This window comes from Falco peregrinus, chromosome 5, assembly GCF_023634155.1.
Source record: "Falco peregrinus isolate bFalPer1 chromosome 5, bFalPer1.pri, whole genome shotgun sequence".
Classification (NCBI taxonomy): Eukaryota; Metazoa; Chordata; class Aves; order Falconiformes; family Falconidae; genus Falco; species Falco peregrinus.
The window spans coordinates 77,957,122-77,983,651 of record NC_073725.1 but is presented as its reverse complement, the minus strand read 5'-3'; the positions used below and the strand labels follow the sequence as shown (position 1 = coordinate 77,983,651).

General features: G+C 51.8%; 1 protein-coding gene across 1 annotated transcript in view; it reads right to left on the bottom strand.

The window, feature by feature from the left end:
* LOC101917653 (ankyrin repeat and fibronectin type-III domain-containing protein 1-like) overlaps positions 1-21,885 on the bottom strand; it is a 209,135-nt gene extending 187,250 nt beyond the window's left edge. The window contains exon 1 of the mRNA XM_027791883.2: positions 21,765-21,885. Within this exon, the coding sequence (XP_027647684.1) occupies positions 21,765-21,781 (17 nt within the window). The 5' untranslated portion in view covers positions 21,782-21,885. The remainder of the gene's footprint in view (positions 1-21,764) is intronic.
* Positions 21,886-26,530: the final 4,645 nt, after the last annotated feature.

Sequence of the window (26,530 nt, the reverse complement as noted above, 5' to 3'; positions counted from 1 at the left end):
TCAAGTCCACTTGCAAAGCCACTTCTTGCTGCCCGTGCAGTGGAGGACTTTGCATGCAGCAGCACAAGGAGCAGCAGGAGGGAAGGGCAATTGCGGCACAATAATCTCGTTCCTCTAACATGGAGACAGTGCAGCAGCACAACACAGAAAGCAAAAGACACAGACAAGCAGGTACACGTGCACGCAGTCACCCAACAGACATCCGAGATGTGACATCGACACCTGGGACATGCCCTGGGCAGAAAGGCAGATGCCAGGGCACAAAGCCTGCCAGAGGTGTCCTGTGGCAATAAGCTGCTCAGGAGCCCTAAACAGTATCAAGGTGACGCTTCCAGGGCTCTTGGCTTGCTCCCAGCCCACTCCCCAGCCTCAGGAGAGATAAAAGGAAAGCAAAGCAGCAAGGACTGCATCTCCCACCCCACAGCCCCCTGGGCACACACAGAGGCACCAGGACAGACGGGCCACTGCCACCCCATACCTGCACTCCATGACACTATAGCAACAGCTCCCGCTCCGCCGGCCACGCCGCCCAGAGCGCAGCTCCGTCCTTGACTTCCTCAGACTGAAGTACTCCGTCAGCTTCCCGAACGAAGCCATGGCCCCTGCGGCGTCCAAGTGCACGCACGCCTGTGTCCCTGGGTGCCAGTACCACCGCACGCTCATGCATGCTACACCCCAGCTGCACTCGCTACCCCGCGTGCTCCATCAGCCCACGGGACCGGGAAGGGAGCGCTGCGAGTCAGAGAGAGAGAGAGAGAGAGAGAGACAGGAGGAGTTTAGCCAGGAATTACTTGCTGGACAGTCCACAGCGCACTCCACAGCCGATCCCTCAGATTTTGATGGTATTAAGCCCTGCCTCCCGAAGCCAGCCGCAGGCACCAGGCTGCACGAGAGCGGCTGGCAGCTGCATGCCTGTTTAGTGTGATGCTGCAGAGCTGAATTAAGGAGGAAGGGGTGGAATAATGCTGCCCACTGGAAAGGATCCCTCAGTAGCAACGGCACAGGTCTGTGAGTCCCCACAGCAAGTGCCCACTTGGCAGGTGAGGGAGCTGGCCTCTGGGGACGTGGCCCAGGGTGACTGTAGTGGCCCTCGGCCAGGCAAGGGGATGCCGTCTGGATCAGAAGATGATAAATCCCAAGAAATCAGCCATTCAGATGGATTTCCAAAAGGTCTGTTCTCACGGCACACAGACACCAGCACAGTAGGTGGAGAGGATCCCCGCTTGCTCTTCTTGTGGCTATTCAGAGTTCACCAGGTTTCCTCCCTCCCTGTTTTCTAAGGCAGAAGACACCCCTTAGCCTCCAGCAGCACCTACCTAACGATTTTCCAGCCTGTCACCAAACACCTGAGCAAAAGGAGGACAGACACTTAAAGCAAGCAAGTCTGATCAGTTAGAGGTCACCTGCGGGCTCTGCCCCCCAGGCTCCAGCACAAAGCCTTTCTACAGCAGGCAGCAGATAAAACACACGCTGAAAACCTGAAGGAAATCCTACTGCCAAACCTCTCCTAGTCAGGAGCACTTGTCTCTGCATCCTCAGTGCCTGACGCCAGCTGGGCGGAGGAAAAACAAGGGTTTCAGAAAAAAAAAAAAATAAAATCGCACTACAGCCCCACAGAGCAAAGCCAGATTAAGTCAGTGAAGCGCATCCAGTGGAAGGTTTGTCTGACAGCGACTCACAGCCATGCCAAGAGACCCTCAAGGAAACAGCAAAGAAAACCGGCTTTAACTCAACTGGCAGACCAGCAAGCTACCTTTGCGTCCTCTTGATCCCTCCATTGTGGATGCTGTGTTAAAAAATAAACAAAATCCCATTCATCGCTACTTCCCTGCTTAGAGCCATCCGCTGCACGTAGCCTACGAAGGACGAGCATCCGCTGCCGAAAGCTGCCGCGCGCCTTGCCAAGCCTGCTTTTCCTCCGCCTTTATTTTCTTCCCTCTCCTCCAGGCTCTGGTTCAGCTTCCCGCTCCGAACAGAATGCCTGAAGCAGCAGGGTGCACCCCACAGAGCAGGAGTCCCACAGTCCCACGGCCCACTGGCCCCCAGGCAGCCGCCCACTGCTGGCGGGGACTCAGAGCCACCGCCACCACCCTTGCCTGCCATTTCTGGAGTGGGGGGGTTAATTTGTTTGAACCATCTCTGCTCCCTGCCTCCCCACTCCAGGCACTGACATTCATCCCAGCAACACAGCGAATCGGCACAAACCTGCACACAAAGTGGGGGGCTGGCAATGTGCGGGGGGACCCTGCCAGCACCTCCACCAGGCAGGTACACGGTCCCCCGGCACCTTCTCCCTCCCGTTCGCACACCAGGAGGGGAGAGCTCCAGCTTGCTTCCCTCTCACAGCTGGGGAAAATAAAGCTGTACCACCCGCTGCTCTGCACAGCCGCCCCCCTTCGCCTCCCACCTTCTCCCTTATGGGCTCCACCGCGGCCGGGGGGGTCCCGGGCACTCCCTACCATCGATGCATCGGCAGAGAAAGGGCTGAGGCAGAGCCCCCGCCCGCTGCCACTCAGGCACAGCATGAGCCAGTAACACTGTCACCCCTCTTATCTGCCATCGGCTCCCCGTTACCTGCCATGAAACACAACACGTCAAAGGAGGTCAGGGGAGCCAGAGAATAGTGGAGGGGGCTGTCAGGGGGCAGCAGAAAAGCAGCCCAGGGGGAGACCAGACAAGGGGGAAACAGAAGGGTATAACTCCCATTTCCCTGCTCTGGAGGAAGAGAGTGATGCCGGCTTGTTGGGAGGCAGCTGGGTTAAGGCACACACGCACCTTCGGAGGAGGACGGCAGCAGTTACCTGGCAGAGATGATATCTGCTCCTGAGCTACGCCAAGGCAACAGGAGAGGGGCTGCACTGGGCAGCAGCAGCGAGGATGAGCAGGGTTAATTTGAATCCCTCGCTTCTCCTCCTCACCACCTGATGGGAGGGCAGAGGAGCAGCAATGCTGCCCCAGGGATCCTCTTTGGCATTTGCAAGGCAGAATTCTTCGGGGACAAAAGGGCAGTTTGGAATACTGTAGGAAAAGCAGCAGGGGGATCAGACAGACTGAGGGACACACTCCGAGGAGCAAGCCAGTCTTCCCCAGGACTCCAGCTGTGTGGGGGACACCTCTGTGGCCAGGGACACCCCACAATTCTGCAGTCCCCTTCTGGGGAAGGAGGTAGGTAGGAGTCACAGCTCTTCACAGGAGAGTCAGACCTCCTGCGAGGCTCGAAGCTGACTTCATAAGCCCAACAGTGCTGGCACTTGCAAAACCGAAGTAAACCGCGCCTTCATGAAACCCCACGTCTGGATAGCTGGGAGTGGTGGGATTCAAGGCACCAGTGCCTGAAAGCTCAGAGACCACCTCTGCCTGTGATCAAAAAGTGATACTCCAGAGGGGACTGCTGCCCCACAGCCCCCACCAGTGCATCCCAGTCTCTTGGACCAGGCTCACGGGGGGAGCCATCAGGCTGGAAGCACAACCAGCCCAAGCTCCCACATCTCTCCTCTGCATTTTAGTCTCTGGTGACTTGGGGCAAGGGAAAGGCTGTCTCCTTTCCTCCAAGGCAAAGGAACAAACCTCAGATCCTTCCTTGCTCAAGGAATGACATGGTCATCCCTTCAAGAGAGGGCTGTCACACAAGCCTGCCTCCCAGAGAAGTTCCGTGCCTTTTATTAAGCAGCAGAGGCAATCTGCTGAGATATTGCTGTTAATGTGAAATTGGAGATATTTCAATCTGCTGTGCTGGGGTTTGCAGCCATGTACGCAGTGATGTGAAAGTCAGATTCCCACTTTCACTTAATAGCAGAATGAAACACTTTATAAGTGAAACAGTAGTTTAATTTGGAGGAGACAAAGTGATTTTTAAGAGGAGCTGTGGAGGAGACTGTTAAATCAGAAATCAAAATCCGTACAGCGCTGGGACTTTCTGGGTTGAGGTAATGCAGAGCACTGCTACACGCATCGCCAGTCCTGCGCAACCATCACCAAGACATTTGTACAAGCATCTCACACCTTTGTCTGCAGACATTTTGGAAGAAAAAAAAAGTTATAAACACAACCATGTGGTTGTCTGGGTCCATCTCATACATTCCTGTACAAGTGCCTGTTCAGGCCATAGAGACCAGCACTTCCCATTTCAAAACTCCCCAAACACTGTGAAGCCATCGCAGACATGGGAACTGGCACCAATCCGAGCTTGCAAACCACCTCCACACTTTTTCAGGCAAAAGTCATTAACAGCTCACTCACAACAACCTCCAGCACCACAAGTTCCAGGGCTGCCCGAGGACAAACAGGAAGACATCTCTGCCAGGTCCCCTCCCCAGCCAGCATGGTGAGACACACTGGATGGCACTGGAAAGTGGCCCTTGCATCATCCCCAGGAGTCTCCACACAGCGAGGTCACCATGCTCCTGAGCCCTGGGTGATCAAACCAGATATTGTTGCACCTTTGTGCCTTCCCCTGGCAGCTTTTATTCTGATTAAACTTCTCGGGTATGGCTGGGCAAAAGCAGGGAAGAAAGCAAAGGGGGTTCTTCAGAGCTGACAGCTTCTCAGTCTGCTCCTACGGTGCCGGAGGACTCCAGCCCAGTTTCTCCAGGGCTTCAGTTCCACTCCTCCATGCCAAGACCACCCAAGACAAGTTAAACATACCTGCTCCCCCAGCCCTGGCTCCTCTGGGAGCTGCTTCCCTAAAAACCAGTCAGCTGATGCACTGCCCATCCCTGCTTCTCCTCCAGCATTGCTTTTAGCAGCTTGTCCCTCCCCTCAGGACAGCACAGGTGATGCTCACAAGTACCAGCCCTCCCAGTGTCTAAGGGAAGTAGGTAAAACAGAGTTAAGCCATACTGGGAATAGCCACCCCATTTCTACAAGCAAAACCTTGGCTGTTCCACCTGGCCTTTCCCAGTCTGGCTGATAGTAGAGAGCAGCAACTGCTGCCTCTTTTGAGGTCCTCCAGCAATGCGGAGGGTGGAATCCAGCAGGATGCATAAGTGGAGTCCCAAACAACAGGTTGGAAATCAAAGCAGTGACAACAGAACAGTCTAGAAAAGCAGCGAGCCGAGCCAAAGCCCGAGCAGCTGATCAGGGATGGAGCCTGAAGCAGAAGGCACTTCTGCCTGCTCATCCTGAGACATCCCAGAGCCAAAGGGCAAGATTTCTCAGCACTATTTCACAGGGCAGGGAGGACTCTGTGGGTCCTGGTAACCCAGTTCCCATCCGCTGTGGTCAGAGTCCCTCTCAGCCAGAGGGAAAAAACATCTGCTGAGGTCCTAAAACTGAGGGGAAGCTTCCTGATCCCCCAGAGAACAGCTGTGCCTTTGGATCAGGTTGAGGAGGATCTCTCATGAGCCTTCTTTTAGTGCCAGCTGGGGAGGAACCAGCTTCCCCAGGTTACCTGGAAGTAGCTGAAAGCACCACAGGAATTTGTAAAGCTTTTTTGGGCAGGAATTTTCCAAACTGCTGAAAATTGGCCACTGACATCTGACATCAGTCCCCTATTAAGCCTCATGTAAATGAAGCCAATAGTGAATAATTTTGATAAACACCATTTATCTGGTGATTGGCAAGGTAAGTTCTGAGCACTTATCTTGGGGTTTAGGAAATAAAATTCTTCCACCCTGTTTGAAATACACCCACAGTGACTGAGCCCCATTTTTCCCACAATCAGTGTACTGAAGTGCCATCAAATGTTATAAAAATAAAATTAGTGTACATTATTTCACAGGATGAGCAAAAGGAATCATCACCATGTGCACACAAAGAAATATGTTAGATGCCAATATGAACTGATTTAAGAGAGATGCACAAGAAACTACTAGCAACTATTAAATGTCCCAAAAGGCCAAAAAAGCACACACACACACTTCCCCCTCTTAGAACATTGCATTGCAGTTACACATGAGCTCCAAGGTCCCAAGTCATTTAGGTCTTTAGGAGGTTAAAATAATTCTATAAGCATCCTATTTGTAGCTGGACCAGAAGAAAATATTGGTGTGACACAGTGCAGCACACAGAGATCATGCAAAATGAAAATATAAAAACCCTTTTGGTGACCCCTTTTTCAAGGGACAAAGGTACAGAAAGCATCACTTCAGCCCACTACCAGCACATGGTTGTGTGAGGCACTCCCTACCTAAAAGCTACCAGTGAAGAAATGTGCAACAGGACTGAGGGGTGTCAGGCCACCGCTGCCTTGGACCAGCCCAAAGCAGCCACCGTAGCACCCAAGGCACAGGCTGGTCACCAGCAGCACTAGCAGGACCTTCCCCCACTCCACCTGCTCCCTCCAGCCTCCCAGCTCAGCCCCTCTCCTCTGCTCCCAGCCCCACCAGCTGTCTGGTCAAGGGGGACACTCAAAGATGCAGCAGCAGAGCTGCTATACTAACTGAAACACAATCTTCAGCCTGGAATCGCCTCCTGGGAAGCTTGCAGAGCATCACTACAAGCATTTTGGTGAAGCTGTGTGGTGCTGACTTCAGCCCCGCTCCTGGAAGCGGCAGCGCTGAACACACCCAAGTGCTACAGTCCCTCCCTGGGTGCTGGCAGCATTTGACAGAAGCACTTTGTGACAGCTCAGGTGCCCAGATGTGTGGCACTGTGCTCCCTTCCTCATCCTACATGCTGGCACTCACGCTTGGCTCCTCAGGTGCTGGTGAAGCCTCAGACCTACCCCAGCTAAATAAGGGGTGCAGCAGGCCAGGTGTGGGTCTGCCTCCCTGCAGGAGGGCCAGTGAGCCCACCCCTCCTGCCTGCAGGGACACCAGCCGGGGCACACCGTCAGTCCCACAGTTTCCCCTGAGATCCATCTCCTGGAGCATCCTCACAGTTGATCTCTGCGTACACCCACAGCAATACCAATAAGCCTTGGGGAACAGAGGGAATAGAAAAGCATCAGACAGAAGACACACGTGCACACACCCCTCTGTTAAAACCAGGCTGGGGTCAGAGAACTTTTCAATACAATTCTTAGCTCCAAATCTAAGATATTATTTTTTTCTCCTTTTGCACCATCCTTGCAGCCTAAGTCAAGCAGATGTGCCTGGGCTGTGTGCGAGCAAGAGCCCACAGCAGCACCACAAACACTGGGTCCTTGCTGTTGCAGCCTGAGACTTTTGGAAGCCAGCTCCTCAAAATGGTGCAGCCCTGGGACTAACACACACTTACTGGCAGAGCTGTGAAATCCTACAGAAGTGCTACATTTTAATACAGCTGTAATAAAAAGCAGAGTATACAAGAGGCTGTATAATTTCACTCTAACTAGGCACTTTGCTTTAATTGTCAGTTATATTGCATTACATAGAAATTTCAGTGCTGATACCTAGCATAAACCAACCGCATCAATTTAGTAATTTGCCTGATGTATCACTGTATTAGAACTCGTTTAGCACAATTACGCTCATTCCAGCAGCAAATCCAGATGTGCTGCCCAAGTTAAAGTTAAAATATCTTTGTTCTTGTAAACAGCATTGAATTAGGATAGACTTCATAGGGATAGACTTCAAAGACATGTTCTTCTTGTAATTTGGGCCACTTTCCTGCGCACAAACACAGACAAGGGCCAGCATTAGCCACATTAAAGAGTTAAGATGCACTGCAGCACCTGACATCTAAACACAGCCCTGGGTGCTGGTAGCCTGGCTGGCGGCACCCTGCTTCCAGCCTGCCAAAATCCCTCCTGTTGCCCTGCAAAAGCAGGGAACCCAGCATCCGACTCCTCGCCTCGCAGGGTGAAGCGCACGGAGGCCAAAGCACTCTGGTGCAAGTGAGTATCAAGGCGAGTTTAGCTCAAAATCTGCCTTCACAGAGAAGCACCCAGGAAGCAGAAGTGTAACCACTGCCAAAAGCCAGGCTGGTGGGCAGCATGGAGGCAGCCACAGCCCCCACCACTGAGACACTAGTGCTGATCCAGTCACTCACCTCAGCAGCTCATCAGCACCTGCCCCTTTTCAAAGCAGCATGGGATGTGCATGCTCATGAAATCCAGCTCCCTCTCTAACCCCCCTAGATCGATGGGAGTTGCCATGCTGTTTCATCCCACTTAAAAGTTCTCCCCACATGCAACACTGTGCAGTTAAGTCACAGCGCACACAGGGACAATTACATCCTAAAGCAGGGACATCCCTGGTGCCTACTCCTTGATGGCAGCACAGAAGCCTGGCTCAGGCTTGCAAGGGAAAGATAAGGGCAGGAGAAAGCAGACAGCAGCACAGCCAGCTAAAGCAGTCACAGGGACTTTTATATACTTGCTAAGAAGTAAAAGAGAGAAAATGGGTTGGTCTCTGCTAAAAAAAAAAATGGTTTGTTGAGCTCAAAAAGGCTGAAGAAAGTATAAAACAGAACCAGTAACATGATGGGAGGAAACACAGCAAAAGGAGAAACAAAGATGGAATAATCTGAGGACACCCAGAGCTGGCAGGACTATCCCACAGGGAAGGGGTGCTGCCTCTGCCATCCTGTGTCCATACCTGGTCACCTCGGCTCTGGCCCCCCACCACCAGTGGAGCTCCACCCAAAACTCAATTATTTCATACAAAACCCCCAGATTCTGCTCAAGTGGGACAAATCAGGCATGTGCCATCCCCCTCCCCATGCCCTCAGCCAGCCTGGGAACAGACACAGCTCAGCACTTACCAGTTCTTTTTCCCGCAGCCCTGCGAAACCCTAAGCAAAAATTGGAAAATTCACTAACATGATAAAGTATTTCAGAAAATAGAAAGTAATTCTTGCAATTACAGCCCGGGAAACTTTGTCAGTCTTTAGAAAAAAATAATAATCAATATGGAGCGAGCAGTCTCCAGGCTGGGAGAGTCACAGGACTACAATCAATACAGCTGCCTGTATCCATAAACAACTACTTGTCCCTATCTGGATGGCTGAGGAGGAGCAGCCCCCTCCCACACCCAGCCCCTCTCCCCACCTGGCAAGGTGCCAGGACTTGCAGTGCTCTAGTTGGAGAAAGAGAGCACAGAAGAGGCAGAAAAGGGATGGAAAGGTTGTGCCTCACTGCCAACCCACAAAGACACCTGGGCTGCATGGTTTTCACTTGGTGTTGTGCTCTCTCTGCTGCTCCTGACGGTGCGCACGCTGCTGGGGCTGCTCACCGTGCCTTCCTCTGCCCTGGTCACTTTGCTTGTGACTTCCTAACGTGTCTGTGACTAATGGAGACTGCCCAAGCCGAAGCCAGGCTGGGCGGTGAGCCCTCCTGGGAGCTCGCCGGGGCAAGGAGGTAGCACATAGCGGCCACAGGCTGGAAAGGGAGCTGGCAAAAATGCCATTAACTGCCAGGCAAGGGAGGGCACCTTCATAAGCACCAAAACGGACAGAATGAGCCTCTGACCTGCTCCCCTCAAGCACTCTGTGTGGCCTGCTCTGAAGTGAACTACAGATAAATACAACCACCCTGCTGGGAAATTACTCATCCGTGACCTGGAGCTTCCCTCAGACTTTTGTACAAAGTCCTTCTCCTGATCGAAGAGACACAGCAGCATGGTCCTGAGCAGCTCCCCTTCCCAGGGCTTTGTGATCCAAACTGGCCCAGACCTTTGTGAACCAGCAGCGGACGGCTGCCCCGGAGGAGGCAGCGCTCAGATCCCACAGGAATTTGCATCTTCCCCACTCACCAAATAAGCACAGCATCCTCAGGGGGGCACAAGGCTCCCCAGGGCCAGGTGCATGTCCCAGAGGGACACAGTCATCCTCAGTGGCCATGAGCCAAGGGTCCAATGACAGGCACCCACATGCATCAGAGAAGGACATTTCTACTTCCAGCTTCTCTCACCCAGTAATGATCCCATTTCTGCATCAAAACAGAGTCTATTAAAATCTCAGCTTCTTTCCCAAACAATAGATTAAAGTAATCCTCTTACAACAGAGCTGGCCGTGCTTGCTGCAGTCAATGATTGCAAACTTTCACGCCTGGAGTCAAATTTTAACTTTTCATGTCAAAACTCTGAACAGCACCATCGTCAGATAGATGGGGATGTTGGATTTACGCAGCATAAGGCTTTCCATTTAAATTAAGCCAAAGGATTTCCCCCAGGTTATAGCAATTTAATTAAAACAAAGTAAAAACAAACCTTTCAAACTTCCAAAATGCTAGTTGTAAAATTAAAACCTCTAGGACTGCCAAACAGAGTACAGAACCCAAATAACACCCAAGGGAAAACAAATATTTCAACTTATTTCAGTAAAACAAAGAGACTGACAAACCAGATCACATCGTATACTTCACAATATAAACAAAAATATTTAAAGCCCTCATCGGGCAGAACAAAGACAATTACACAGATGGCCAATGCCACCAAAATGAGAAGTCGCATATCGAGACTCCTCACCCGAGATGATCCCCACTGCCCATACAGCTCCAAGTCACCACTTGCCCCGCTCAGATCCTCACCATACAGTTAGTGGTGGAAGACCTCTGATCAAACAGCAGCTCAGGGGACAGACATCAGCTTTTTCAGCCCCTGGGACCTCCGTGATACTTGCAGCCCTGGAAGCTGGTGGGACTAGCTGTGTCCCTGTGGGGCAGCCACATGCTGGGCTCCCTGGAAGTCCCCCGTCTCCCAGTACATCAGGCCAGCCTGCAGGAGCCCTGAGGAGCCTCGGGGCTCCCAGACCGCTCTTCCACATGCTCATAGTATACCCATGCTGCGAACACCTGCTCCAAGCCCAACACTGCAACCACACATAGTGTGACCAAGGTTTCTGCTGCTGAGGAGAAATGGTGAGGAGAGGGAGGGAGATCCCGTCAGCACTCTGCACCCTCTGCCCACATCAGCTCTTCCCAGCCGATGCTCTATTCCTACCTTTACCTTGCTGCTGCCCTGCTACTGGCAGAGGGAAAGAAAACCCTGGGGATGTGCCTGGGCAGGCTGATGGGACAGACATCTCTGTCACACCCTGGGTTCCAGCCACTCACCTGGGAATAGAAAACTCAAGACACCATCAGCAGAAACCATGCCATTAGGACCTGGGATGAGTCAGCTGAGCCCCTGTGGCATGAACGAAAAAACAACCCAGGCCACCCACACTGCCTCAGCACTCAGCGATAGAGCGAGCTGACTCATCCCACAGCCACGCAGCCACTGGACCCGATACGAGGGGGGTGGAGGGAGGTGGCTCGGTCCAGGGGCACAAGCATCCAGACCTTTCCCCAGCGCCCACCAGGCGCTGTGCAATGCAAAGTTGTGACCTGAAGACCTGTGGGGGGAACATCACGCCCTCTCCCATAGGCCTGGGGATAAAACTCAAGGTGCTGCTTTCCCTCCCAAGAGGAGCTCAAGAATGTCTCTTGGGCTACTCCCCTGCTGCAAGGTTATCCCTGGCCCCAGCAGCTCCCCATCTGCAGGATGGGCTGCCCCTGCTTCAGGGGCACAGAAGAGGTATCCCCAGCTGTGAAATCTCATCAAGAAAAGAGGGGGAAAAAGGAAGATTGCATCTTACACACTGCATCTTCTGCTGTCCCCATACTGGATGCCTCCACTTTGGTCCCCAGCTTGCAGGCAGTAGCTCTCTGCACTCTGGACCAAGCCTTTTGTCACATCACGGTGGCAACCATTGTCAGACCCTCAAACTTACTTCAGTCTCCACTTCCAGTGGAAGGAGCAAGTGCCTCTGTGAGGCACTGTAGATGCAGTTTAAAAGCAAAAGTCGGGTGTCCTTTGTGCAGCGTGGCCTCGTGTGGCTCATCTCGACTGGTCCCACAGCAGCTCTGCCCTTGGCTCAGGTCCAGGCAGCATCCCCACAGGACACCTGGGGCAGCAGTTTGGGATGCCTAGCAAACCCTCAGGGTTTCCTTGCATCCGCTGTTGCGGAGCACAAACAAAGCAGGGCCACACAGTGTGGGCAACCAGCAACCACGATGGCCACTGGCCACCCTGTGTCACTCTGCAGCATTCAAGTCACAAGAAGCAACCTGGTACTTTTTCAGTCTAACATCTCCAGGCTCTGCCCCAGCTGGGTGATGTTTCCAACTTAGCTGTGTCTTTCCAGCCACTCATTTTCCAAACAAAGCCCAGTTTTTTCCTTCATTTGTAGTGAAGCATGTGCTCCTCTCTGCTACGGGGGCCATGGCAGGACAGGCACCGCAGTGGCAAGTGGCAATCCCATGCCCTGGGCCTCTTTGCTAACAAGAGATTTGACCACAGAGTGGGACAGGGCTGAAAAGATCATGGGTTAGATTTTCCTTGGTGCTTGTAGCAGGGTATCCCACCAGCTGCTGCTGTGAAAGGTCTCCCTACCCAGCTGGGCTGGTCTCATCGATGCTACACACAGCCCATGGGGCAACCATGCAGGAATGCCACTGAGCAAGGCGTCCTCCTGGTCCCTACTCCAGCAGGTTAAAGCAGGAATGATGTACCAGGGAAGGATCTTCTCGTCCTGCAGCCAGTGCAACCCACGCCCTCCCCAGTGCACTGCAAACGCCTTGGCATCTTTTCTGCCACCCCCAGGGATGCAGAGCAGGCACTCCACATATGCTTTCAGGAAGAAGAAAAAACCACCCCCAGGGATGCAGAGCAGGCACTCCACATATGCTTTCAGGAAGAAGAAAAAAAAAAATCCTTACGTGCATCCAGGAAAAAATATTTTAAAAGGTCACTCTGCATCTAGTGCATGGAGCAGAAAAATTTAAAGCAAGCAGGGAAGGTGGGAAGTACCAGAGGATATCAAATGGGCCACGTTTTAACTGCACACATCTGCTGGCAGGTCAATATTGGCCAAGATACATGGAGATGTGAGCTGTGATCAGAGCAGCCAGACCTGTGAAAGACTCATGGATGAATGCACTTGTAACAGCACAAGAAGCCCCACAGGGCTCAGGAATAAGATTAACCGATAATAGGGCAGCTCTGGCAATTTAAGCAGCTTTCACATCACAGTCACTTCATCAGCCCAGAGAACTGGAGTGTTGATGTCTGTACCAAACATCACTGGTGGGGCTGATCTGCCGCATTGGATACCACTGCTTCTGAGGTTTGGTCACAGCCCAAATCTCTCTGAATCCCCTCAAGAAGTGAGCAGTGAGTTCTGCCCTGGAGCAGAGTCAAGGACAGGGGTTTTCTGGCCCCAGACTGGGTTCTGGCATCCCAAGAGCCCAGCCACATGAACACACAGAGATGTTGAGAACTAAAACGTTTTCAAGGCACCAAGATGCAAATAAAGGTAAATAACAGGAAAATTAAAAAAAAAAATCCAAAGATGTAAACCATCATATTCATCAACAGAGAGTCCTCATGCAGAACTACAGCTACAGGAGCTAAGCCGTGCAAGTCCAGGCTCAATATGCCTTCTTCAAACCCCCCAAGCCCGAAAACATTCTAGCCATCCTCAACCACCTCCTCTCAGGTAAGCTGCATCCGGTGGCTGGACTCTGCCCGATTTGCAGATGTGTCTTTGTTATCTGCCTACTATTTGCAGAGGAACAGAAGGGGAGATTATACCCTATTAAGGTACACCCCAGGCACTGGCTTCAAGTCTTTGATTTACTCTTTTACAGGTCACTGTCTCTGTAAATGTATATCAAAGGCAATTGCCAGCACAGTCAACAGCTGTACTGGTGGTTGAGCATGAAAAATGAATGAGGCTTTCCTCCCAAATTACTCCCACCTTGCAGAGAAGGCTTCAAGGACAGAAAACAGGGGAGAGGATGGAAGAAAAGGTCAGAGCAAGCAAGGGCATGTGGCAGAACACAACATAAAAGCAAATTCTCAGAAGTAGGATGGGGCAGTGTGAGCTGGACCAGCACAGCCCTCTGACTTCCTTGCCCTGGCACACTGGACCCTGCCCAGGGGGCAGCACAGGCAGCATCAGGCTCAGCAACACACCAGCTGATTTTCAAAAGGCCTTTTATTAAAAAAAAAAAAATTTAAAAAAAGCTATTCAGAACAACAGTCAGAAACCCTGAAACTCTTAAGAAAATGGAGCAAGCAGGGATTTTAAGGATGGGAAGAAAAGAAATCAAATGCAGAACTGACCTGCTGGAACAGGGTGTTGGTAGCAGTCCTGCAACACCACATTTCAATTCCTATGCAGTTTATTTCACACTGCACAGGCCCCAGCTGATGTGACGCGAGCACAGAGAGCAACCTGCCTTCCCTGACACCCTATGGACATGGCATTACAGCCAAGGACAGGGAGAAAGCAAAGGAGCAACACAACCCTATGCCACCCCAGCTCCCCTCCAAAGGCTCCAACTGCACCAGCTCCAGTTACTCCAAAGGGTAAAGCCTCTGGGGTAGTATTAGAGCTGTGTAAGAGATCAATAGCAAACACACAGAGTCTGAGTGTGCTCCCTTAGCAGCTTGCTGGATTAAAGATTTAATGCAATGTGTCCCTCTGGAAGAAATTACACAGGCTATTAAGAAAGATGCACCTCTCATCTGATGAAATCCAGCAATCATTGCAGCAATACGTGCAAACTAAATAGGCTCTGTAGAGCAAAGGGAAAGCTGCAGTTGCTCTCATGAGCCCTTTCTGGATAGAGGAACCAATGGGTAAAGCAGCAGCTCTATTAGCAGTAAAGCAAATGTGCAGACACAGCCATACCGTGCCTGTGGAGAGCGAGACAGTCCCTGCTTCCAAGGAAAGAAGTAAAACAGTGCTTGGCAGAAATCACTCGCTGTTTCCCACTGGCACCCAGGGGTTTGGGAGGCTGCTGAAGCAGGGCAAACAGCCCTGGGCCAGGAGCACCAGGGGACTTTCAACACCTCATAAGGTCTTGCTTTCCAGAGAAGAGCAAAGGGACGCACCCCAGTCGGTCGTGTGTGTGTTCCCCCGAGGTGGCAGCACCTCAGCACTCTGGGAACCCAAAGTATTAGTTAGTGCTTCTCTTGATACACAAGCAAGCATTAACCCCAGGTCCTCACCCAGGGCCAACAGTACTGGAGTGCAGGCTGTCACAGCAACAGGAAAACCATATGCTAAAGCATCTTATTACCTTTGGTGGATAAGCATGGTTTAATATAGCATTATTCAGGGTGTAGCAAGTGCCTCTTTCTAAGCAGAAGTATTGTGCTGCAGACAGCAGCACTGGTTACATTAAATTCAGCTCTGACATCCCCTCAGAGTCTTCAGCATCTCCACCACAATGGAGTCTGATCAGTAAAACATCAGACTTGACCAAAGGAAACAGATGCAGGGAAAAGAGTTCACGTACCAGAGCTCACATCAGTATCCACAGAGCCCTTTTGCACAGCAAAACCATCCACCCAGCAAGATGCACCTGGAGACAATTTTCCCAGGGAACCTGAGCTGAGACCCCTGAACTCATTCAGTGTGGACCACAGATGTGGGGAGAGTTCCCAGGTCCTGAGCGTGCCCCACAGCATTAGCCATGAAAGAGCAGCCACCTGCACGCCTGGCACTGCTGTGCTGCTCTCTGGACTCACAGCTGCCAATTCCCACTCCTTTCCAAGGCAATCCATTGGTTTGGGTGCTGTGCCAGGCTCCATGCCACAGAGATCCAGGAACCTTCACAAACACACAGGGCAGGCGGCTGGCACCTCTCTGCAGAGCTCTCCCACCCTCCCCCCAGCAAGCATGTTACCGTGGGGTAACACCCCACTGCAGGGAACTGCTTTGGTGGGGTTTATTTCCCACATGCTGCATGCGCCTTGAAGCAACTTCCTCCAATGCCTTCGCTGCTGGGAAGTTCATTCCACAGTCTCAGCCTTGCTCTGGGAACATGCCATGCAACCAAATGGCACCAGTCCCCGTGGTCAGCCCATGAGCTCCATTCCATAAACGTACCCCAGCAGTGTGGCATGTGCATTAAGGTACACACAACTGTGCATTCAATCAGAAAAGTTTGCACGGCAGTTCTGCATGGTGACCTGCGACAGAGGTGTTGCACCAACAGGGCCTTGCTTCACAGACTGTCCTTCACATTTTCCCCCTGCTGCCCCACTCCATCTTCCCAGCTGCCCACTGAAGGGTGAAGCTGAACCATCCACATACTCTCCCAACCCTGCCTCACCCCCTTGAAACCTTATGTAGAAGCTCCCACAGGACCCAGTTGAAGGAGGACTTACAGAAGAAAATAAAAGCTAAAATTCATAGCTGCTCTGATCAAAGCAAGGATACCCACAGATTTCCAAACTCCAACAGTGAGTAAAGTCGGACAAGTAGAAAACAGAGATGTCTGTGGCAGCCTGAGAAGACAACTTAGTTTGAAATGCCAGCTCCTGCAGTCTGTGCAGGAGACACAGGCTGGCTGGTGGCACTGCACTGGAGCCTTTAGGGGACCAGGGTGATAGCAGTTGCTTACTGACATCCCCTGGTTTCCCCACCCAGCACCTGCAAAGCTCACAAAGGGCTGCTGCAGGCAGAGCACTCCTTAGCTCCCGTAGTTTTCCACTATAAGCATCAGCCACGGTTCCAGCAAAAAAACACTTTCCCAAAGCCACAGTGCCTACCCGACAGTGCAGCGTTCTGCCCATGCACCCTGCAAAGGGAGCCAGTTTTGGGAAAACAGCCTGTTTTGGGGGTGAGCTTCAGCAGCTGGGTCACTGCAGCCCAGGGAGCCAGCAGCAGCAGCTGCATGCTTCTGCTCTGTCCACAGTATTTATTAGCTACACTTGTCAGCTTTGAAAGCTGGTGCTTTTTGGCAGCTCCCTTCAGTGAGCACAGACAGATCCCATGGCTCAGCTGGCAAGCAGCTATTTGCAGGTTATTAATGAAATAATTTGCTGTTTACTGCAATGATTCTGCCAAAACACAAGCAAAAAGAAAAAGCATTGTGGTCGCTACCAGCAAACCTGGCAGTTCACAACAGGTCAGGGAAACAAAAGTTTTGGGTATTACCTTCTAACAAGGCAGGTTTACAGGACCCTGACAGTGGCCCAGGCTCCTCCTGTCACAGGTGCAAAGGTGTTCAGGACAAACACTGCCTCCTGCCAAACCCCTTAACACAGAGGGACAGCAGCAAAATGACTCTGTGCAAGCCCTCTCCTGAGGAGCACACATTCACTCCAGGCACTTTATGGCAGAGCTGCAGCCAGTCCAGCCAGGCTGTGAGCTGCACCCCCATCTCCCCACAGCTGCAGCAGAGGGCCAAGCATCCCAGCAAACCCACAGTGATGCAGCTTGGGTCCAAAAGCACTAACTGCACTGGCTGACACAGCCGCGCTGCAGTTGCCAGCCTCTTAACAGTGTTTCCTCCCAAAACACCGCAGGGAAAGCAGAAGAGCACGTAAAGGAAAAACTGCCAAGCTGCTCTTGCTTTGCTGTTAAACAGGGAATCTACTTTCACCAGCACATCAAGAGCCTGTGAGATCAAGAAAATACATCCCTTCATACACTCTCCAGGGCATGTAGCTATTTGCAACCTGAAAAACAGTTGCTGTCACTGCACATCTGAGGAATTATCCTGAGCACAACAGCATGGCTTTAAAGGAATAAGTACTACCCAAACTGCAGCTTGTTGCACACTTCCTCCAAGGTGGCCCCAGATGAGCCAAACAGCAGGATGCACACCTGCAGGGAGGGCCAGCAGGATCCCCCCCCACAGGGACAGAGGCTGAGGATGCCCTCCAAGCCCCAGTACTACCATCAGATCTCTGCAGATCTACTGCTGACAGCCCTTCTCCAGGGGACTCCAGAGACCCCCGCAGCCAAGGCCCTCTGGTCAAGCCCTGGCCAAGGCGGAGATGCCCACCTCGAATAGGGAGGCTAGCAATGGGGCAGCTGACATTGGGCCTTGGGGACATCAGTCACAAGGATTTCCAGGGAAGAACAGCAGTACAAGCTGAAAACGTGTCACTTGAAGACCAAAAGGTCAGCATTCAGTTTCCTGCTTAAACAGAGTGAAAACAAGCAAAGGACCCGAGCAACACAGAGAAATGCATCATGATGTGCTCCCCAATATGCCACCTGCACAGCAGATGTGACCAGTCCAGGGCAAGTGCTGCAGTAAGGGCTCCCCAGGGAAGGGCCAGCATCCATCCCCTGGCCGGGCACCCCAGGGCATCAGGCACCCAGCTTGCCTGCAGAGTTGGGAGCAGACATCGCCCTCCCTCCCCTTACTCACTGAATAATTAATCCTTCAGAAATTAGTACGTCTTTAACTAAGCCAACTCAGCAAATGCAGTGAGGAATTTCTAGGTCAGAACTACAAGAAGGGCTGGGGGGTGGAAAATATTGGAAATCAAAAAAGAGCTTTAGGGCTGTCTCCTGTTCATTTCCAAGGGATTAGCACCCTGCTCTGCCTCACCTAGGCAGCCAGGGCCAGCACCTCCAAAGCAAGAGTTTGGATGAGAATCACACCTTGTCATCCTGATGAGGGCTGACACCACAGCTGCCTTCTGACATCACCAAAGAGCAAATTTTTGTGCAAAGCATCTCTCTCCATCTCATACAGTTCATTTTTCAAAGCAGAGAGGAAAGCATCTTATGACAATTATATTTGTTATGTCCCTCTTGCTTCAATGCCTTTGACATCTTAACTGCCATCTTCTGCAGAGGGCTTTTTTTCCCTTCTTCCCAAACCTGTAACCCAGGGATGAAGCAAGCAGGAAAAGCCCCAGAGGCATCACATTTCACAGCACCAGCAAGCAAGACCAGCCCCCAGTGAAGCCCCTAAGCCCACTCCTGCGGCACAGTCTGTCTCCGTGCCCAGAAGCACAAGGGGCAGACAGGTTTCCAGTCTCGGTGTCCTGCCAAGAGACAGCAACAACTGCCACAAGGTGCTGGGAGGCAGATGCTCCCTTTGCCAAAAGCTGTATCTGATGCTTGCACAGCTCTAGGTCTGTCCTTCCCAGGAGACAACCTTTGTGAAAATAAATGAGTAAATAATTTAGGAAAATGGATCTTCCCTGCGATACATATAGGTATTTGGCCACCCAAAAAGACCTGGGACTGTGGAAAGGACACGCACAGAGCTGGGGTGCAAGGATGGTACCAGGGCTCAGGACAGGGTGGGAGGGCTGAGCAGCGCAGGTGAGGGAGCACCAGCAGTGCACCCCACTCCTGCGAGTGCCAAAGCTGGGGGGTGCTGGGTGAGCATGGTGCCGCATTCCCCTCTTATGTCTCTGACCCCATGCACTGTGGGGAACCCACCCACGGTCCCACAGGGACCCCCCCCAGCACCAGCCTGTGTCCTGCTCCCACTGTTCCCTGTGGTGCTGCCCTCCTCTCCTCCCACCCCTATCTGGGAAGCAGGGGGTTGCGTGGGGGATCAGAGAACAGGGTCAGCACTTGCAGTTTCCCACCTTTCGGTTAAAAAGTTCAGCCAGAAATACCACCAGTGTGGGAGGATGGAAGAGGGGGCAGAGGGCTCTAGCAATGGCTGCAGGACCCCCGCAGCCATCCCCATCCAGCCAGGATGTGTAGAAAGGAAATACAGAGGGACCAGGCTCCTGCCAAGAGTCTGGGGTGGAGGGATCCCATAGAAAGCTGTTGTCCCTCTTGCTCACACATGTTAAAACAACCCTGACCACCACTATTACAACCTCTGGGAAACAAGTCCAGCCCCGAGAAGTGTTCACAAGCAGACTCAGAGGGAGGGTGGCAGAAACTGGGCAAGGGAACCAGCCCATGCTGCACCCACTGCTTACTCTGCTGCTTTGTGCGACCTCTTCTTGTGCCAGTCACAAAGACCATGTCCCCTGCAGGCAGCCTGCTCAGAAGCTCTCCCTCACACCACCTTATCTCTTCCTCCAGTTTAATCTGCCCAGCACCCTGCAGTCCACACTTGTGTTCAGAGGACAGACTGCACACAGGTACCACATCCACCACCAAGACCCTGTCCCAGCTCCAGAACCCCCAGCTTGTCCCTTTACTACTTAGAGGTTGTTTTTTCCAATGTCTCCTTCCGCACTTTAAGACAGACATGGACAAATGGAGCCCAGAAGAGGGCATGGAGCTCAGGAGCAGCAGTGCAGATGGTTGGTCCCTCCAGCTGGTGGGCTACAGACTCCCCCAGGGGCTCCATCCCTCTGTCCCATGGCAAAAGCACCAAAGCCTTGCTGGAGCATGGATATCCAGCATCCCTTTCTCTCACCCATGTGGCAAAAAGTGCACATGGCAAAGGCTGAGGTTACTGCACCTCCAACCAACCAGGACCACAGGCCCCTTGGATGAATCCTCCTCCCCGAGAAGGTGGACACCCAGCAGGCAGCTCCCTGTGGCAGCAAGGGACCATCAGGGACAGGCAGGCAGCCGGACTGGACCCAGCACAACCGGTCTGTGCTGTTGGGGCATGGCCTGGCTCCTGGCGTGCTGGGGACCCAGAGCAAGCCCATGGCAGCAGCGAGGCTGGGGCAGGGGGGGGGATGGCAAGCACACCCTGCCTGTCCCCCAGGCGAGGTGGGGGCAGCTACAAACAATCCCAGCATTGAGAGGCTGCTCACCCCAGCCCATCTGTGGCTCCACGAGCCTGTGGCAGACAAAGACAACGTTAGCCGATGGCGAGCCCTGCCAATGCGGGGGAGACAAACCAGCCTTTGTATCTGCAAAGGCAAAGTTAGCTTTGGGGAAAAGACTAGATAGCTCAATGACTGGAGTCTGTGCTTTGGCTGCTTTCCACTTGGAGGTTTCTAACCCACGTGCAGATGACAGCAGCAGTCTCCAAGGCTGTCTTTCTCTTGCCTGCCCCACTCACAAGACAATCTGAGGGTCCCACTGCAGGTCCTACCTCACGCAGGGACCCTCAGCACGCAGCACCAGTCCACAAACCCACTCACAGCAACAGGAAGAATGAGCCAAGAGTGGTTTGACACATTCCAGCTTAAATCCATTTGTCAGCCGCATTTCTTTTGCCCCTAGACCAGCAGAGAGCTGGGGGCTCAAAAGCATTCCCCCCCAGGGATAAGCCAAGCAGGGTCTGTACTTCTGCCCTCTGACCTGGTCCATCCTGTCCTTTCCCAGTGCTTGAACTTCATGTCCAGGCCAGCAATGATTTCCATGTGCAGAAAAAAAAAGCCCCCAAGGACAACAGGCTTTCTCCTGTTTTCTCCCTTCCCCAGCTCCAGGATGAGAGCAGCCCTCCTGCCTGCAGCCCACAGTGCAAACCAGCACATGCGCTGCGTTTACCTCCACACCCCTGTGATCCTGATCCCAAGTGATCTCAGTACAGATCTTAAGGTGAGAAGCATTTAGCAGTGGCCACCGACAGCTTATGCACAGCCAAGACAGCTCAGCCCAGCACATGCTTCCCAGGGGAACCTCCCTGAAAAAGACAAATCCTCCCTCCAAGTTAATGGGAAAACAAGACCAAATATAAAGGGAATCAGAAAGAGTTTTTTTTTCTTTACGCAGCACTCATTCTGGAAAGCTGACATAATGGACTGAAGTTAAATACAAATATTTATCCACTGCTACAGTGAAAGTATCAGGTTTGACAGTACGCACATACCAGGTTTTCACTACTGGTACAAACCCTGTCATTCACACCTTCCTTAATCACAGCTAGTTCACATTGCATTACACCAATAAAAAAATAAAACACTCGCCCAGCACCCCCCACTACCCATGACTGCTGCACCTGTTGTGGTACTGGTAGGTATTTGTTGGACTGTATGAGAACAGGGAAAAGCAGGGGAAGGCTGCAAGCCCTCAGTCATGGCATTTACTGCTTACCCACATGGGGAGGCACAACCTCTCTCTGCAGGCAGAGGTTTATTTTGCAACATGAAAATGTAACAAAGACATCGGCATTGTGCACGCCGAACGCTGATGTTGGAGGGTCAGGCATCAACTCTGCTTCCCCAGACACCAGCACACCTCTTCCTCAGTGAGCGAAAGACAGGGAGCATGGCACAGCCCCGACTCACCCTTCGGCAAGCTCCATCCCTCCCCTCGCCTCAGGGTCCACAGCAGCTCCTCCCAGGCTCCAGGCGACCGAGAGATCATGCGCTGTGATGCAAACCTCCACGCTCCGCCATTGCTAGCCACCCTGTGCCGCTGGAAGGGAGAGAGAGATGAAGACCCTGCCCGTTAGTGAGACGGACAGAGCCCAGTGCATCTTCAGCACATAACCAAGAGCTGAGCAACACCCTCAGCCCTGCAGAGGGGGACTACCACATGCCCAGCATGGTTGCGCTTCCCACCCAAACAGCACCCAGAACCATAGAGACATCAGCCCAACACAGTCCCACCCAGTGCCTTTGGCTCATCTCATCCCTCAGGCCTGAGCAATTACCTCAGTTTAAGGTATCTCAACAGCCACGAGCTTGGGCACGCTGGTGTAAAAGCATACTCTGTAGGATGCAAACCTTCCTTCATTTGCTCAGTGCCTCTAACATGGAACTAGGATGTGCTCTCCTCTTTCTAGATGATTATCAGTCACTGGATTGATAATGCATTATATTAGCTAACAGATTACACTAATTTTTTGTTTGGCAGCAAAAAGCAGATATGCGAGCAAGAACTATGGGCTTTTGCTTTCATATATCCTTCCTCTGCTGTTTAGCACTAGTAGCCAAAATGTATTAGTGCTTCCTCCTGACCTCAGTAAATATGCATGGCTTGGCAAGAACACCCGATGCATTTACTGACTGCCACACTGACATTAGTTCATTACATGGATTTATTCTCATTAGTCTGCAAGCTGGTATGGTAAGAGAGATGAGATGCCCCATCCAGAAGCCAAGGCAGAAGAAAGTATGAACTGGGGGAAAAGGAACCCTCCACCAGAAGCAGAAAACTGGTGTAGGTCGGTCACCCTACGGGGGCAGAAAACCCACTAAACACCACGATAACAGGCTGTCCTGGCTCTGGGCTAGCCTGCCGCTGCCGAGGACAGCATGGAGATAGGAAGGAAAAGGAATAAATGGGGTAAGACCATCAGAAAACACTGTCATTGGGTGAAGCCTTTGGTGCCCAAGGGGAGCAGCTAACACACAGGGACCCATGGCACACGCAAGCCTTGAGGGAGCCATGACTCCCTCCCACAGCACAGCCCTCAACCCCTCTCGTGGCATGACAAGCTACAAGCTCCCTGCTCACCAGGCCTGGGAGGATGCTCGCTGCTGATCTCCACAGCCATATTAATAGCAAAAACCATGGAGGACAGGGAAGTACAAAAAGCTATCAGGAGAGACAGTCTTCCTCCATTAGGGATAATAGAGGAAAAACTTCCCCACTAAAAAGGCATCACAGTGCTTTTTCTGCCATATCACAACATTGCTCCATTTTCACCTGTTTCAGCTAAGAGCACCTTTGCTTTTAGCCTCCAAACCCTAATGTGCATATCACTAAGCTGCCTGTTGCCGATTTACCCTGTGATAGACAGAAAAAGGTGGCTGCCAGTCTTCAGCATCACTGAAATTCAGACAAATATCTGCCTGGATTTAGTCTCCACTGCGTAACTGCTGTCTGCTTCAGCATTTATATTCAAAGCAAAACACACCACAGAGAACATTATTTGCAAATCATTATTTTGCTTCACTAGAGCTGGACACTGATGCAAAAGAAATATTTGAACCACATCCTCAGTCACAGTTGCTAATCAGGAAACCTGTTCTCACCAAGCCAGGACTGCACCTCTGAGTTCGTATTAATGCACACAACCAAGTGAACTGCATTTCCTTGCTCCTGTTCCAGCCATGACTGCTAAAGCAGCAGAAAGCATCTGGCCAGATTTTTTTTACCCTCAGAAAATCTTGCAAAATCCAGGACAATTGTCAGGTGGAAGCTTAGAAACCCCAGTTTCAGCTAAGAAATATTTTTCCGCTTGTAGATCGGAGACTGCAATCTCAGCCAAGTAGTTAAGGCTCTAATCGCTGTGCCTGACATGGGGAAAGATGCCAGGGAAATTTTATTTATGACACAGCTAATGGGGTTTGCCCTTAAGTACTGTAAAAATCTTCCAGTTCATTACCCAACATTAAGAATCACTTGGGCAAATTAGGTACTGGAAAGTCAAGCCTGCGGAGCAGCTCTTAGATTTACCTTAAAATGACCTACAGAGAAGTGTCACACGTGCCTCTCCTGGTCATCCTCACAACACAGCAGCACTACAACTGGCATCCAGAATGCAGGACAGGGTTAGGTATTTAAATTACAAAACTGTCTCCCCTCTTTACTTTCTAAACCCTCTCGGCCAAGGGATGCTCTTCCCTGGTTTGCCTGGAAAGCTAAACCAAAGCTAGGGCATCCCTGGCCTCGCAAGGTGCAGGGGAAGCAGGAAATTTTTTTTTACAAAGAAGAAAGTCTGAAAGAGAACTACTTCATATTCAAGTCAAGCAGATGGCAGAGAATCTAAGAGGGAACATGCAGGCAAAGAGTACAGCAAATGGGATGAGACTACACATCTAACACCCATTGCCATTAAGGACATCCTGACAAGGACCAAAGAGAAGACTGGCTATCACTTCCCTCCCAGCTGCTCCGCTCTCCTGCCTGTGCTGCTCTGACAGCCAGGGAGGGAGGGAGGGCTGTAAGGCAGAGAACAGCAGTGAAGGGAACTGGGTGCCCTGTGACAGTCCCTCCCTCTTGCCAGGCTCCTGCAGGCAGAGCTTCATCCAGCCACTCTCACTGCAGAGAAGAAAGTTTCCCATCACATCACCACCTATGTCCCATGCACCAGCTACAGCAGACACTGGGGACCTGGGCTGCTGAGCTGTTACAGCCTCGGTTCCCACCTCAGGCAAAGAAGAAAGAGCAAGAGGTGAGGAAAGCTGGAGATACTCCTTAAACAGTGGCAGCCAAAGGAACCAGCTTCATCTGGTGTTTCAGGAATAAAGATCATAGTACAGCTGAGAGTGGCAGGAACCTCTGGAGATCACCCAGTTCAATCCCCTGCTCAAGCAGGGCTAGCTACAGCAAGCTGCGCAGGACAGCATCTGCTGGAGTTTTGAGTATCTCCAAGGCTGGAGACCCCACGACTTCTCTAGGCAGCCTCATCCAGTAAAAGAGCATTTTTGGTGTTTAAGTGCAATTCCCTGTGTTTCAGTTTGTGCTCATTACCTCTGTTCTATCCTGGAACCCCAAGAGGAGCCACCTGAGGGCCAAACCTCTGACTGCTGCTGCACACACAGTGACACAGACACATAGGGTGCTCTGCCACAGCGTGAGCAGCTGACCCCCTATCTATGCATCAGGCTTCTGCGGGTGCTGAACACTTCAAAACCCGCCTGTGGCTGTGGGCAGGGAAGTGTACCACCTGGGGGCTGGAAGGAGAGGTTCTTGGCCCTCCTCCCCAGTCCATGCAAAGCCCAGTTTTAATCACAACAACACATCTCCTCCACTGCCTGGACACTACAATTGAAATTCTCGCTGGGCAGAGATAAAATGCTTTTACCCTTTATGGTCAGACCCAGAAGGAGCTTGTGGTGGGATGCTGCTTCTCATTTTGCCAAGAGCATGTTTCAGCATCTCTGGCTGTGGGTTTGCTCTCAGGAACTCGTTCAGGCACAGCCTAGTGAGCAACCATGGTCCTGGGGGCCAAGAGGACTCTCCTCTCCCCTCCAGGAGCTGGAGGAGGATGCATTCAAGGAGCTACAAACCCCCACACTTCTGACTCCTGAGAGCCAACTGGCTTCTCCCCTCTGCAGAGAGAATGCTTAAGCACAAACTGACCTTGGGAAAGGCTCTCTTTTGCCACCAGCACACTGCCACTGCATGAAGGAGCCAAACAGCAGCAAAGCTCCAAGTACGACAAAACCCAAGTTACTCTTTCCACTTCCCAACTCTGCCACAGGACCTGGGGAATCTTGTGATTAGACAAGTAAAACACTCCGGACGTGCACAGGACCAAAAGAATACTTGTTGCAGGTTTGGCCCCGTGGTCTTACAGCCGTCATTTCCTAGAGGAGGATTATTTCATACACCAGGACATTAGCACCAATGGCCAGAGATGCAAACCCACAGCCCACACAGGATGCCTTACAGAAACATTCACACTTGTCTTCTCTCAAAAGAAAGTTTAACTCACACAGTTTCAAGTCACTACATTTTTAGGCAAATCTCATGCAATATTTGCAGAATGAGGATCATTGGCCTAGCAACCATTTACTTTCACATTAATGATTTTGACTTCTTTGCATAAAATAGTCACAGCCAAGAAGAGTGCGGAAATAAACAGCTTCAGGAGGTTCCTTCAAAGAAAAGAAAATCCCATTTTGTCAAGAACAAATACAGACCATTCAGGAATTCCTGGGAGCTTGGGTTGGTTTTGTTTCTCTGCTCTTGCTTTTAATTCATAGCCACTGAAAGAGTTTTGTGCCCTTGACTATTGCATGTGCCACCAAACCAGCACCTTAATGAGAAGGAAGCGAGAGTTACGCATTCGCTGCTCAGGCATTTACACACCAATTCATACTTGGGAACAGGAAGGAACAGCCAAGCCAGCCGTTGCAACCAGCCTGCCCCAGACCAGCGGGCAGGAGCTGGCACAGGGCAGGGCTTTCCACCCCCAGCAGCACACTGGCCAAGCTCGTCTTGCCTGCCCCCCCACAACCACCCACCCCTTTGCTGGTGGAAGCCACTTAAGAAGGGAAAGCTTCATGCCACATCAGGTGCAAGGGGAAACCCCACCTCCCATGCTAACAGAGCCAGCAAAGCGGCCCCATGCCCCTGGGCAGGGACAGGGCTGATG